This window comes from Centroberyx gerrardi, chromosome 8, assembly GCF_048128805.1.
Source record: "Centroberyx gerrardi isolate f3 chromosome 8, fCenGer3.hap1.cur.20231027, whole genome shotgun sequence".
NCBI classification, from domain to species: Eukaryota; Metazoa; Chordata; class Actinopteri; order Beryciformes; family Berycidae; genus Centroberyx; species Centroberyx gerrardi.
In genome coordinates, this window is record NC_136004.1 from 22142947 (window position 1) to 22159125 (window position 16179).

Here is a 16179-nt window from a genome sequence, read left to right on the forward strand (position 1 = left end):
GCCAGCTGATTGACATTTGAGACGATTGTTAGGATTACTAGGGGATACAAGTCCCGCCCTTGAAGGAATTACTACGACCAAAACAACCCCTCCCACTCCAGACATACCCAGGGTGCAGATCGGAGAGAGCGAGAGAGAGAGAGAGAGAGAGAGAGTAGGAGAGTCATGTAACTCAAAGACTGGGAGAGTCGTAAAAAGAGAGAGACAGGGGGAAGGAGGGAGGAAAAAGGGAGGTGGGAAGAGGAGGAGATCTTATTTTCACCAGTCAGGAAAACACAGTGAGTTGAAAGAGAGAGAGTAGCAAGTGAACGAGAGTGAGAGAAAGAGTGTGCGGTTGGATTAGGAAAGAGGAAGATCGCACGCTGATCTGGCAAGCAAGACAAGTGCAAGTGAGAGAGAGAGAGAGAGAGAGAGTGGGAGAAAGAACAACCTACTGTCATACTATCCAAGCTTGCAGAGGAACAGGAGTGTGGAATACTGTTGGACGGAGGGCTTGATCTGTGTGAACTCACCGCCAGTCACAGCAGGAGTGTCAGCAACACCGGACTAACGCTGAAGGGAGGCAGCGGAAACTGTGGCTGGGCAGAGCGCTCCAGGTGGACCAGAGGGGGTGTGTGTGTGTGTGTGTGTGTGAGTGGCTTTGTGTGTGTATGCGCGCGTGTGTGGATGTGGAAGGAGACGCCAGACCATGAGTATCATTCTGAAGCCGCGGTCGCGTTCTACCAGCTCGCTGAGGAACACGGAGGGAATATGGTAAATAGATGGGCAACTTTCACTGCTGGCAAAATCCATGTTTATCCTATTATGCGTGTCTGTCCATTTGCTCGTCTGTCTACCCATCTCTCATTAATACTTTCACTCTGCCTCACCAGTTCAGTCCCTTTCCTTCCTGTTCAGTTTTCCCCGCCTCATCAGTTTAGCCCCTTTCCTTCCTTTTCAGTTTTTCCTCTCTTGTCTGCGTAATGTCGTCTGTGTATCTCACAACTGTCATCTGAACTCCACCGCTCTCTCATCCACCGCTCCAATCAAACATCCTCCCCCCTCTTCCTGAGCTCGCTGCAAAAACCCCCTGTACCCTGTAGATATGTCAGTTTCAGGGTTTATCTGTGAGTTTTTTTAGTTTTCTCGGTAAAGCATGTCACGTTCTGGCCTCAGAAGATTAGGTTAGCTCTGTCCTTTTTTCCCCAGTGTATGTTATGCTTTATCAGACAAGCATGCAGAGTAGAAAGAACATGTCATTTGCTGACGTAGTTGTGACTCTGGTATGTCTCCCCTTTGATGTGCTCACTGAACTCACTGTCTATTCAAGCTATGAAATTGTCAAGAAGACACACACAAGGCTGCAACACAGCAAACGTCATTCATTGAGGAATGTGTTGTGTCGCTCCACCAGCCCATACATCCTCCTGTCTGCACATGGCTTCAGATACATAGATGGGACGTAGAATGCAGTGCCAGGGGCGCAAATGGCCCTGCCCTCTCTCTCCCGTCTCCTTCCCCCTCCTGTCTCAACTTGTCCTTGGCTGTCAGCGCTCATTGCCTACGAAGAAACTGGATCTGCCCTTTTGCTTTAACACTGGAAGTTTATTTTCACAGTTTTCCCTCTGTGCTACTCGCAGGCAGTGCTGTATCGGAGCAGAACAACCGTGGACAAATACACAGTGTGCCGGCAGGGGGATGGGGGGTGGGCGGTGGGTTGGGGGGTAGGGGGTTTTGTCTCTGGGCCCCCCCAGCATGTGTTTGGACCCTGATGGACCTCCCTGCAGGGTTCACTCTGTTCTCACACTGTCAGTTCATTATCCTTCCCTACAACCTCTCCAGCAGGGAATTAAGCTTGTGCGAAAATAAAGACTCGTTATTAATTAGGTCTTTTGAGGGTACGAGCTCGCCGAACAGTGCCGCCGAATGACATGCTGTGGTTTGATGCTGTATGAGAGTTTATTAAAGTCATAGTGTTGCCGTAACCTTTCCGTCACAGAAACCCCGAGCTGGCCCTGACTTAAGTGTCGGAGCTGCAGAACGCAGAATGTGGGCTTCTCATGTTAAAAGCAGAGAAGTTGGCAGTGCTGGGTTAGTATGAGCCATCTTTTTGAATGGCTACCAAAAACAATATTCGGCTGGACAAAGCATACCGCCTCCTCCATCTGTCCTGCCTTCCTCTGATCTGTTATTTACTGTTCTATCTACACTGTACGCCTCTTATATTGTTTCTTATATTGTTTCTCCTTTGGCTGTGCCTTTTTATCGTCTTTGTACTTTAGATTTACAGGGAATTTACAGGCAACTTAGAGACAGTTTTTTTTTTTTTACGTTTGTGGACATGATTCTGGATTTTAGCAAGACTTGCGTTTCCAGAGAGAAATCTAACGTGAAGAGCAGATGAAAGCAGGTGAAAACCAATACTGTCTGTGTTAGAGTGGGTGTATTTGTGTATGTGCATGCGTGATGCAGAAAGAGATGAGTTTCCCCCTTTTTGTCACCTTTTGTCATCCGTGTCTGTTGTCTTCAGCAAGATAAACACACTAGACACACTAGCAAAGTATCTCTGTGTGTGTGTCTCTACTGTATGTTTGTGCAAGCAGATGCATCTGTGTGTGCACGCATGTTTGTGATCTGTGTGGGCTCGTGTGTGTTTGAGTGTGTGATTGTGTGTGTTTTAGACAATGACGCGGTCCGGGGTGTGACCTGCCCCCCGGGCCAGGAGGAACTCAACTCAAACCCCTCTCCACCCATCCGGGTAAACACGGCCCAAAGTTTGCCTACGCAGACATTTGAGTATCCATCGGCGTTTGTAGGCTCAGTAAACGTGGCTTGAAGTCAGGAGAGGTGAAGGAGAGGAGAGAGGGAGGAGTGGATGTTTGTGAAATCTTGTTAGCCCCACACCTTTTCCACACTTCCAAAATTAGCAGTGATGGTATGGTGTGGTTAGATAAAGCGTGGAGGAGTGGGGAATGTGTGACTTTGAACTGGACTGGGCCCGGTTAAGTGTTTGCATCTGGTCTTTGTCAGTTCCCAGTTAGTCATCTCAGGCAGGCTGTAAATACTAAAGGTTACAGGTTATCTAGCCCATCATGGCCTTACAGCATGCAGGTTACCTAACATAGCCTATTTCCCAGATTTCACCTTAAGAAACACCAGAGAATGAATTGTACTGAAAATAAGTTGATAGTTAGCAGACCTCAAACCATACAGAAAGTGAGCTGGTTTGCTTTTTTTAATACTTTGAACCTTGTGAATTGAGGTGACAGTGCATTACCATGGTGACGTCTTTGTATGTCTCTCATGCTTGACTGACTGTTCTGAATGGCACAGTGACAGTGAGCACTGAAGCAGTGTCACGACTAAAGTGATGGATTCACTTCCCTCATACCTGATGAGGGAGGGCAAGAAAAACCAGAGAGAGAAGGAGAGAGAGAGAGAGGGAGAAAGAGAGGCCCTTCGGCATCAGTGTCTGACTAAAGTGATGGATTCATTTCATACCTGATGAGGGACGGCAAGAAAAACCAGAGAGAGAGAGAGAGAGAGAGGGAGAGAGAGAGAGAGAGAGAGAGAGAGAGAGAGAGCCTTGGTGTCTGTGTCCGAAATTAACTTTTTGCCTCACTCACCAAATGCTGGTAAACTAAAAAAAAAACAGTCAAGGATAATTTTTCATAGAAATATGTCACTCTGCCTATTTTCAGTGCAATTTCACGTACAGAATCAGGTAGTTTGTGTTCATCTGAAACTTGCTCACTCACTTATATAATGGATCATGTGTGTCATTCATCACAAAGTGTAGCAGAACTTGCATAGAGACAAAAGTTACCAGCCAGTGTGACGGGTGACCTTTATTGATTTATCTGCCAAAGACAAATTTCACCGGCATTTGGCGCTTGGCGGGTGGTAATTTCGCATGGTGTCCTTGTGTATTCGCATGTGCGCATTCGCTTATGTGTGTGACTAAGAAGGGGTGTGCATGTGTATGGGCCAGATAGTGGGAACCATAGCTCGGTTATCAGTAACTGGTCAGTCACTTATCTCCATGGCCTAACTGCGCTGTAGGTGCTGGCTTCTTGATACTTTGTTTCTCTCTCTCTATCTGCTCTGTCATATTACTCATCATTCTACGTTAGGCACATTAAACCATGTAACAGTCACATTGCTTATCTGTCAGTACGACATCCACAGAAGTGGTGAGGCATCTTGTGGTTTTATACCTGACAATTCCTCTTCCGTCTCTTTTCCACACCCTTGTTTAACCGGCCAACTTGTCTAAAAACACATTCCTATTTGCTGTAATGTGTGTGTCTCTGTTTGGATTCATTGTTCCCTTTGGAAAACACATTGTCACAGGCTTTGAGTCAGAGTGGGTCACATTCCTTAAATGGAAAATGGAAACACGCCACTTTTTCCTGATTTGCCAGAGCACCTTGTCTTTCAACTGCACGTCGGTGTCACCTATTTAAAGTGATCAGGGGTGTAAACACGTCCGGCACACATCAAAGTGTTGACTCTGACGTCACCGTGTCCCATGACATTCGGTTTGTCACCTAACCTGCATTGCTTGTCCACTGCGTAGTGTACCGTATGTGTGTGTGTGTGTGTGTGTGTGTGACATCAAAAATGTCATCGGTGCCCCTTCTCCTGCCTCCCTGTCACCTTTGGCTTCTTTTTCTTTTTTTTGTGGGTTGTTGTTGTTGTTTTGCATTTAGAACATGGTCAAGGTTAACGCATTCACACGCAGCCTACACACACACACACACATAAAGGCACACACACAGTCCTGACACGTCTCTCCTTGTCCTTCCTCTGCATGCTCCCCTCTGTGTCCTCGCAGCTTTCTAAAATAAATCCAGTGTCGTCTTCCCTCTGTCTGCTTCGACATGCACCTCTGTTCTGCTCCACACTTCTCCACACTTTGCTTACATATCCCTCACTGCAGTCTTTTTTTTTTTTTTCAGCACTGGAAGTTGTGCGTAATTTTGGTTCCACGTCAGTCCTTGTTTTTGACCCAGTTTTAGTTGTCGTGTAGATTTTAACCCTTTTTTTGATTCAGTATGAAAAGCACTAATTCTAAACACAATGCTCTGTACTACTTTGCATTTTGGGGGGGGGGGGAAATGACAAAATCATAATATTTCCATTGCACATTGTCTCTAGCAACGTTGGAAACTTTCTTGCCCACCAATGACTATTGGGAAAACAATGCTGCACTGTCTTCCCCCAAGTTGATAAACTAACAAAGACACTATGGCCTGACCTCTCCCTACAATAAGTCTCCTCACAGCTCTCTCATGTCAACTCCTGTGGTTTTTATAATTGCTCAAATGACCCAAGGCTGAGAATGAATGAGTCATTGATCTGAGCTATACAGTTTGTGTTTGTGTGTGTGTGTGAGTGTGTGTGTGTGAGAGAGAGAGAGAGAGAGAGAGAGAGAGAGAGAGAGAGAGAGAGAGAGAGAGAGAGAGAGAGAGAGAGAGAGAGAGAGAGAGAGAGAGAGAGAGAGAGAGAGAGAGAGCGGGTAGATCGCAACAGAAGTGATGACGGAGACAAAGGGAGAGAGAAAAAGAGCTGTGCTGTTGAGACTGTCCTGAGGCATGTGTGTGACCCAGGAACGTCCTACAGTATAAAGTCACAGTAGCCACTACTCATCTATCTCAGTAGCCTTACAACCACCTCATGTTTTGACCTACCAAATGCCCTGTTACAGTGCATTTGAAAGTTTTTTTCTCTGGCAACACACAATGCCAAAATGATTTGCTTGTAACCTGAAACCCATTCAGGAAATTCTACTCCTGTGGGACTTGTGGGAAACTGTATTCTTCAGGTCTTCTCTTGTTGGTAGTCAAATTACAAGTTACTCTTCCACAATATTTTATTCAGTTTACTTTAACACAAGGTTTTGGCAAAATGATACAGCCAGGAGCTTTGAATGCACATTTCTTCAAAATGAATCTGTGTCTTGTTTAATTTTCCCGTGAACCACCTTCGGGTCCAGAGTAGGATCAGACTGATATATCAGTTTACCGATATATCAGGCCGATATTGGGCTTTGATTACAGTAAATATTACAAAGCGGCCAGTCATGGCTGTCATCCACGATAAGATGATGGTTCCTCCCTGATCACATACATGAAAAACAGAACATTTTATTGTGGTTGCACATTTTATTTTTTCATTTAATTGTTCAATAGGGTTTTTGTAAATTAATTCGTTATTTAAAGGCGGTGTGTGACTTTCACCTACAGTACCATTGAATAGATTAAAGAGAGGCTTAAAGAGCTGCTGACCCACCTAAAAGAATTTCATTAGTCTGGGTTTTATTGTCCCATGGTCCCATGCTGTTTCAGAGGCTTTTCCACCCTGACAAGAATAAAAGTATGTGTTAATTATGGTGCAAAGTATCTGCAATTGGCAGCACCGATACAAAATTATCGGTATCAGCCTTCAAAAACCCATATGGATCGAACTCTAGTCCAGAATTTACAGCTATTATCTGCTCTGACCATGTGGATATACAAGAAAGTTGAAAATTGGACTGATTTTTTCTGTTTTACGTCAGAGCAGATTATCTCTGTGTACGAAAGCGAGAGCAAAATCTTGATGCTCTTTTGGAAAAATACCAATGATGCAGTTGTCCCACCGTCTTCCTCGTGATTCTGATGTGTAAAGATGGAAAGGAAAGTCGGCGTGAGTTTTAAACTCTGGACGACCCTGGGGAAGGTGAAGACATATATGGCTTCTCCAGTGTTAGCAGTGATATTCAGCAGATGGGATATCTGGACCAGCTTGAAAAAGCTTCTCATGTCTCCTGTCCAATGATTGTGGGGTAAAATGCTTCCTTTCTAGCCAATCAGATCTTGGCCCTGGCTCACTCCCTTTTTGGGTCTGGTTGCCTACTGTTTCAGCCTCTAAGCTATGTTGTATTTCCTCCTCTCCTGTGAGTTGTCTGTGTTGAATCTCACAGCACAGTCATAAGGGTGTTGACATTTTTGCTCAATTTTTGCTTATGCTTACTCATCAAAGGCCGTGGCTTTGTGTCAGAGTAGAAAAAAAAACAAAAAAACAGACATTCCTACTGTGATGTCAATGCTGGTGCAATACCACAGCTAGCTGGTGGTGAATATCATTTCTAGGATTTCCAAAGAGGGTGTGTCAGTGCAGTCACACCGTACATATCCAGAATATGCAGTGTGATGTGTGTGTAGTGATGCGTGTGAGAGAGTTACGTGTCAGAGTGCTGCCTAAAATCTATGTGGGCTGTGACGTCAGAATATGTGTGATAATCAGTTGCTTAACATATGCCGGGTGTCATGTTTAAACACTTTCACTATCTTTCACTACTATCTCTCGATCTGTCGTGTGCCTCTCTCTCTCTCTCTCTCTCTCTCTCTCTCTCTCTCTCTCTCTCTCTCTCTCTCTCTCTTGCTCACAGATTACGACACAAACACCCATACACACTTATCGCACAGGACAGCTGGAGACTTGACTGACCTGTGCTTGGAGTGAGAAGTTATGATGAGTTGTCTGACTTGTGTGTTTGTGTTTGTGAGAGAGTGTGGTTTTTCACAACTTCAGTCAGGAGAACAGATGGAAAGTATCAGTCGATTGATGTGATAAGGGGGCGGGGATGAAGGGGGGGATGAGGGGCTGCAGTTTAGGTTATTACTGCTTGATGCTGTTGATCCAGTGCAGAATATAGAAATATAGAATATAGAAAGGCAGGGCTCAGAAAGGCAAGCTTCAGAGACAAAGGTTGGGTGAGCCACGGGAAGACGGAACAAAATTGAGGAGAAAAATTGAGAAGTCGTCCCAAGCTGTGTGTGTGTGTGTGTTTATCTAAGATAAAGAGGTAGTTAAGAGGCAGACAGAGGAGGACAATGTGACTGCCCCTCCCTCAGTCGTCAGGCCGAGGGCCAAACTATCCCATTCCACAACCATGGCTCACACTCACTTATCTCCTGCTTCTCAGAGAGATCACAAGGCGATAACTCTGCATTTACCCATTTAGTTGTTGTGGAAAAAATGTCTGGCATGTCCTGTGTACTTGTTGTGGCTGTGTAGAGCTTAGATTCGGGTGTAAAGGAATAGCCCTGTTGTTCCAGAGGTGAAAAGTAACTGTTCTGGTAACTCTAGTGTGTTTTAAAGTATGTATTTTCTTCAAGTTTTGCTCGATCTTGAGTAAAATTTCTTTGAGGTAACAGTGCTTCTACTTGAGTAAGGAAGTGGAAGTCACTGATTAGGCTTTCTCCCCCATGTATTGTTTATCTTACAGTTCATCAAGTGATAATGAGGTTTACTCTTATGGTAAAATGCAGCACTCAGGCTTTAATTTGGCCCTTAGAGAATGCTGGCCATACTGTGCACCTAGTCCATAGATAATGCATTTTAATGCACATAGTCTCATTATGTGGCTCTTTTGTAACACAGATGGATGGGATGGGTGGAGGTGGAAAATCTGGCCTGTGGAAAAGCGGCTAGAGAGAGAAGACACTGATGACTGGTGTATGGTTTCACATTGTGTGTGTGTGTGTGTGTGTGTGTGTGTGTGTGTGAGAGAGAGAGAGAGAGAGAGAGAGAGAGAGAGAGAGAGAGAGAGAGAGAGAGAGAGACCCCATCCATAATAGATGGTTGCAGCTCTGGGTGTGTAAGCCTGAGCCCTGGCCTGTTGCAGTGATACGGCCCTGGGGGAGAAAAGTCAGCATAATTACTTCTTCCTCTCAAAGTCTCTCTCACAAAACATTCATAAACCACGACTACAATCAGTGAACCTCCATTTTCTCAACCTACAAACCGAACCTGCTCAATGTAGTACAAGGTGTTTATAACTAGTGTCTGTTAAGTCTATAAGTCATCAGTTGTTGAAGGTGTGAAACGCTCTGTAGAAAACATATGAGCCTGGGAGATGTTCGTCACTTTTCAATCATGTAATGACAAGGTAACTGGATGTTTTATGGGAGAACATGTCGTCAGTGTTCTGAAATGCTCCCTACAAACAAACAACCACCCTAACCCTAACACACACACACACACACACACACACACACGTATACAGTCGATACATGAATAAAACACACAGCACAGACAGATGTTCTGAGGACATCCTGCTCATGCACAGACATATGCATGTCAGTCCACACACACACACACACACACACACACACACACCGGCAATGGAAGGCGAACATCGACATGAGCAGGGTGTCCCGTACCAACTCAAGCGTAGATGATATAGACTTAATACTGAGGCTGTTCCCATAGTGATGAGGATGAGGAGGATGATGATGACAAAGGGGACGTCATCCCTTTGAGTGTTTGACGTCACGTTACGGGGAATTCCCCCACCGACCTCAGCAGCTACACCTGACGGGATTATGGGATTGCTTGGTAACCCTGGCGATGAGGCAGATCTCCCTGGTGGCAGGCCTTAGTCATCACCTGGGCGGACGATCACCTGGGAGACACTAAGGAGCTCATCGTGACATCGCGGTGGGAAATGGTGTCAGGGTTGCAGAGAGGGTTTAGGCTGCGAGTCAGTTGCATTATCAGAGCAGAGGTATTCCCAGTGGTCCAGTGCTAGTGTGTACTGATGACAGCGCATGTTGGCTTGTTGGATGTAGAATGACTGGGTGGATAGAGTGTCGATTGCCAGGGTTAGTGCTGCAGTTTGCTCCGACAATTAAGGAGGCACCGATCAATTGGCCACCGATCATAATAGACGTTCTAATTAGGTCATCTACGATTGCCTGATCAAAATCCTGATCAGGAAAGCGGTTGAATGTATTAGCCAGTTTGCAGCAGTCAGCAGAATGTGAGTAGCGTGGGCATGTCGTCCATCTGGCATTGACAGTTCATTTCAGATGATCAGAGATTAGGAACCAGTTTAATGTATTGGACAGAAGGCAGAGCCTATGCTGCTGCAATGAAAAACTTTTCATGTGCTACCAGTGGCAATAGTTGAGTAAGCACATCAGTCATCAAGCACACATTAGCATGTAATTACTATGTTTGGATAAAAGCTCAAATTTATTTACACATGGATAGGCCAGCTATGTCATGCAGCCATAAGAACAATCTGTTAAACACAGTAGGATATTAGAATTTTAGGGTAGTATTCATGCTTGCTGTGCACTTTTACAAGAGAGTCTGGGTGAAATGCATCATTTCAATCGGCAATCAGATTGGTTTATCGGCTGATCACACTGTTAAAAAATTGGAATCGGCCCCAGAAAACCGGTGCATCCCTACAAACAATCCCTCATAATTTCACTTTTGATAATCTTGGTTCTTTAGCATTACATCCATGGTTACTCTTTTGGAGCGTCACTGGAGAGTTGAACATGTTCAGAAATGTTGCTTGAACTGTCAAAGATCATCAAAATAACATTTGAATTCTGTTCTAAGATGATTTTCAGATTCTGATCATTCTCTCTTTCTCCCCATCTCTCTTTCTCTCTGTCAATCCAGTTTTGATGTGGACAATGGCACATCATCGGGTCGCAGCCCCCTGGACCCCATGGCCAGCCCGGGGTCCGGCCTCATCCTGCAGGCCAACTTTGTCCACAGCCAACGGAGAGAGTCGTTCCTCTATCGCTCCGACAGTGACTACGACCTCTCGCCCAAGTCCATGTCCCGAAACTCCTCCATTGCCAGTGACATGTGAGTGGATGGTATCTTTTTTTTGCTTACACTTAATGTCTCAGTGCCCCTCTGCAGCTTTCTTTTTATTATCTCTCTCTCACTCTCACTTCCCTCTGTCTTCCCTGTCTTGCTCTTTCTACTGTGTTGTGTTTATTTTTGTTTTAACCACAGTTTATTATCCTTACCACAATACCTTTCAGTGAATATTGACATTTTTTTATCCGAGTGAATGTGTGATGGTTTGATGTTTATAATCCCCTATAGCCAGGTCTTATAGCCATTGCCCAGGCTGCTTTGGCCGTGGTGGGAAGTCTACATGACTGACAGCTGATTGTGTGGGGTCACATTGAGAGAGGACTCTATTCTTAGCCATGTCCCGTAGCATAAACAAGACAGTCAATAACAAGTTACCCACAAGCACAGTTCAGTCCATTTCAGAGTTAATGTGCCTCTTTGATAATCGCCAAATAGTCAGTTTATTTCCATATAACACATGAAGATAGTTAGAGGGATTTGTGCAGTGCATTTTACCAGTTTTGCCTCCTGAGTTTCTGAAATCCTTTGGCTTTAATAATTCTAATTCCCCATTGCCTCACAGCTTTAGCAGCGCACACTCTAGAAAGGAGGTCAACGCACATGAGCAAATCAGCTGGCATTTTCAGGGTCAACGTCCGGTGTATTTTGATAGCATATTCCTCATTTCCCATACTATGGTGGCTATCTAGTTACATGTAGTCTCACTGCTATAGGAAATAAGAATATTGACTGAAAACAGAGTCTAAAGGAAAGACAAATAATGAAAAGGATGGAAAGTAAAGTCTTGCAGTAACCGTACACTTCCTCCTTACTGATTTGTAGTATTGGACCAGTGACCCTGCCATGACCTCGCCTAGTATCCAGTTACCCCATTTTAAACCACTATTTTTACAATCTCTTTTATATTACATGCAGTCAGACAATTGACTGATTGTTTCCAATTTTATTGACTCAGATATAATAGGTAAATTGAGATAGCTAGCAGGAAACAACTATTAACAGTTCCCTTTATAAAATTCTAAAAAATACAGCCTCACAATTAAATTAAAGGCTGTAACAATAAATCATGTTTCTATTTCATTAAATGCTTAGCAAGGAGACATTTTCTGGAGAAATAGGCATAGTGACCATAAATGCTTCAAAGGGAATAACTTAGTGGGAAAAAGCCATCTAATAGGGCTATGCCAGTTTTGGCCAAATAAATTATTGAAAGCTAAATAAAAGATGAGCCATCAAACACCACCCATTCCATGTAGTGTAGAGGTGATGGAAGGGAGAAATTAGTGCCAGTGCAACTGCACTAAAATGCAGCACTCTCCTTCCATCCTTCCTTCCACCCTTTCTTCCTTCCTTCTTTCCTTTCTACGTCATTTCTGTATCTCCCTCTCTAAATGTAGTAGTCATATTGACATGTAGTCATATTTGCAGTAACTACCTTGCATTCGTCTTGCAATGGGAGCACATGACCAGCTTGTGTCTCCTTGGACGTTCATATCAGAGATGTCATGTTGTCATTGGGCATGAGCCAGTAGGTGTGTCCGTGACGTGCCTGTGGTCTAGTAGAACTGAGTAATACACTGTGTACTACGTGACTATGTCACTAACACACTCTTGTCACCTGAGCAAATGTTGACAGTCACACAGACACATGACACGGTGGGGGGGTTGTGACTTGAAGGTTGCCAGTCGGACTGTCTGGGAAAGAACGTGAAGGAGTTGCGTTCTCCCCTCCCTCCCTCCAGCGTCCATGTGCCCCTGAGCAAGGCCCCTAACCCCCAACTGCTCCAGTAGAGTATGTGAAACAGGGCAAACATGTTCAGTTGACATTCCCTGGATAAAAATAAATAAACAGATTGTGATAGCCTGATCCAAATAAAGGAGCACATGACAAGGGAGAGAGGAGAAGGGAAGGAATGGAAAGAGAGGGAAAGTGTGAGTGACATTATCTGTCTATACAGCAAGTGCAAAGAGAGCCATGTGGGATACAGGCAGGTTTTAGTGCCCTTAGTGAATCTATTGGTAGGTGCTGCTGAAGGGAAATGTCGTTCTTTGAATATAAGTCTAGCTTATGTGTACTGAGACATGCCCAATAAACAAAGCTCTTAAAGTCTCTTATTGAAACCAATGGCTGAATCTATGGTAAACCTTTTTATGAATTTTGAATTTGTCTGTCATTCTGCACAATGGGGGCTCAGCTGGTAGCTGATGTCTAGAGTAAACATGTCACAATGACGGAATGTATCTGAGACACTGATCCTAATCCGATGTGATGACCCCCCCCCTCCAAACCCCCCATCCCCAAACTCCTCCCCCCCTCCCCTCTTGTCCTTCCAGAAAACATACTCCTGTGTTGTAAAATGTCAATATTTCAATATAGGCCTAGATCTAACATTAGATCTGTCACTCTCTCTCTGTCTTCCAGTCATGGTGACGATATGATTGTAACGCCATTTGCACAGGTGAGGTGTCAATCTTACTGTTTCGTTTTGATGTTATATGCTGTTATATGTATATTGATGTGTATATTCTTGCACTGAAAAAGTACAAATAATTCTGTCCTAATCTGCCATATCTCCTTCAGGTTCTCGCCAGTTTGAGAACTGTACGGAACAATTTTGGTGCATTAACCAATCTGCAACAAGACAGAGCATCCAATAAGTAAGTTGCCAAAAGCACTACTGCTCCCTTTTATTGAATTTTTTCAGACAGAAATGAAAGCTGTAATTATTGGAGGCGAGATTCTGTTTATAGTTAACAGTCATCATAGCTGTACACTACTGATACTTCCCTATCACAGTATTTGATCATATTCACTATAGCCCTACTACACCAATAGCATTGTTTTGTAGTCAACATACTCTCCTTCTGTACTACTGCCCTAATTAACATGCTGTACCTGCCTCTGCTGTGCCGAGTGCTTGCACACAGTCTAGCTTTGTTCGCCCTCTGCTGTTCTTATTGGGTACTACAACAACAGCAGCAGTCGGCTCTGTAAAGGTGCCCTCCGCCATAGTGCTCCCTAAACGAGAAGTGAGAGATGTGATGAGTGAAGACTAAGGGAGATGCTGCCTACTTACTGCTGAGAGTCATGTAGAAAGTTTGGCAAAACAACTGATTTTGGGAAGGAAACGAGTCAAGTCTGTGTGTTTGTCCCCCCCCCCCCCCCCACCCCTACAACAGGAGATCACCCATGTGTAACCCACCACCCATCACCAAGACCTCCTTCACAGGTATGTGGACAGTAACGTGTCTTTGGTGTGTGTGTGTGTGTGTGTGTATGTGCGTGTGTGTGTATATGTGTGGGTGTTTGTGTGTGTGTGTGTGTGTGTGTGTGTGTGTGTGTGTGTTAGTATTCATAGGCCTCCGTGTGATGTGTAAATGAGCACTAGATATTTCTGATAGAAAAAAAATATTATTATAAGTAGTAGTAGTAGTAATAGTAATAGTAGTAGTAGCATGCACTATTTTACTTAAATCCGTCTGAAAACAAAATGAAATGAGTCCTATATGAAGGATGCTTATGTTGTTATAGTGATGTTCTTGTCTATTTTAAGATGTCAGCATGGTTGTGATGAGGGACTGGCAAACACAGACATCCTTTGGGGGGAGCCAAAGAACATGAACATGATGTGGAACACAATCAGAATACAAATATGGCTGACATATTTTGCAGAGATGTGGTTCAGTGGAGCAAACCTAGTGGTACGCAAAAGGATGTACAAGAGGAAAGAGGACAGGAGAAGTGGTAGGCCAGCACAAAATATCCCCAGGCTTCAGCAGCTGTTGCATTGCTATAAGGTTGGGATAGGTGTGGCCTTTTGTGGGTTTACTGTGTTTGTATTACCATGTCAAATTATCAATCATCTTCTGAAAAGCTAGTTATAGATGGCAACGACTAGTTTGTCAAAACTGGTAAATGCACATCATTTATGAACAGAGGGTGAATGTCAGGCTTCACATGCTGCTTTGCAGTCTCCGTCTCTGGACATGACATTGCATGTGTCAGTCAAGGAGTCAGTCTGTTAATCCGTCAGTGCTGTCAGTGCTGTCAGTGCTGTGTGTTCCAGCCTCCCTGCCAAACTGATGTGTCACAACTAGTAGTGTATGGGCCATGAGTGACAGTTCATGAGCCCTGCCTACGTTCCACAAAACCCCCGGTGTCCTGGATTGTTTAAGGATGCTTAATTCAGCAGGAAGCCGCTCACACTTCATTCCTGCGTCTTTTCCTATACCGACCTTCCAGGCCTTCATATATTAGCAGGTGACTAAAGGGTTCAACTTACTTCGGCGATACATCTTTTTTATTACATTTTTATTTCTATTTTCTTATGCATAAAGACTTACGGTTGAAGGTGAAACCATTTACTTAAGACCTATAAAAATAGTTTCTGCATTGCCCACTGCATCGGGACAAGCCAAAGAACCTTTCAAAGTGCTAAGATGTTTAATTTTAGTGTTAGTTGCCGGTTCAATGCCAGGAGGCTGCCATCTTTAAGCCCTTGATCCATTAAGATGCGCCTGTCAGTATTTCAGTAATAGATTGTCAGCCCCTTACAGTATAGTCATATCTGACTTAGATCGGCTGGCTATGTCTACTGTACAGCCTGTCTGGTCTACTTTGTGTGGTTTTGCTGTGTAGAGGACATGACACAGACACACACTCCGGTGGCCAGAATAGACTTGTCCTTGAATAGTCACTTCTTTTTGCCTTTTGGCATTATAAATGGCTGGAACCTAGCTGCCAGTGTTTGTACAAGAGTCTGTTTAGCCTCTGATGTTACTAAATAATATCAATGTGTTCTGTTTAGTAAGATGTATCCCTAACATGCACACACACACACACATGCACAGATACACACACACACACCATGTTCAAGAGCACCATGTTTCCACACAATATACAATACTGTACAGTAAATGTGGAGAAGCCTTGAAAAATGCTTTGCCCACCTGCCTCCCCCATGACAAAGCTTCACATTGATCCTCTTACATAGCAAAGATACATAACCTCCTTGTGTATGAGGAATTGATGACATTGCACTATATTTAGACCTCATGGTGCTCAGCCATTATGGGCCCTGCCATAAGCCGGCGGCAGGCGTGAGTCATGGGGGAGATTGTTTGAGTGTATTGACTACTTGTAATGCAGAGGCTTGCTGAGGTTGCCACTATGCCGTCCTGCTGAGAAAGACAATAAAAGCAGCGTAATTAATAGTAACTCTAAATCAGACAGGGAGAGGCTGCTGCTGCTGAATTAGAGCAGGCCCACATTTAGGCGTCCCTGCTCTTCCAGCTCCACCTCCCCACCCCTCTCCCCCACCTGTCAATACATTTTTCTGTCATCTGTCATTGACATATTGATCAGATAAATAAAGTTATTTTAGAACAATTCCAGTTTTAGAATGACTCCAGTAACCTTTGACCTGTTGTAGAGGAGAGGAGATGCTGTTGTAAAGGTAATGAGACAGACAAACTCTAATTAGCTCCTGTAATATTCAGCGTCAGACTTACAGAGGAGACAGG

The 16179-nt window shown here is 44.2% G+C and overlaps 1 protein-coding gene across 3 annotated transcripts in view; it reads left to right on the forward strand.

Moving 5' to 3' along the window:
• The window catches only part of pde4d (phosphodiesterase 4D, cAMP-specific), a 137742-nt gene that overhangs the window by 102627 nt on the left and 18936 nt on the right, over positions 1 to 16179 (forward strand). For 2 of the 3 annotated variants that reach the window (XM_078284983.1, XM_078284984.1), the window contains exons 2-5: positions 10447 to 10638; positions 13079 to 13115; positions 13238 to 13314; positions 13837 to 13886. In XM_078284983.1, coding sequence (XP_078141109.1) covers positions 10447 to 10638; positions 13079 to 13115; positions 13238 to 13314; positions 13837 to 13886 — 356 coding nt within the window. Of the gene's footprint in view, positions 1 to 90; positions 754 to 10446; positions 10639 to 13078; positions 13116 to 13237; positions 13315 to 13836; positions 13887 to 16179 lie in introns of those variants that run through there. The other variant, XM_078284985.1, reaches the window with a different exon arrangement.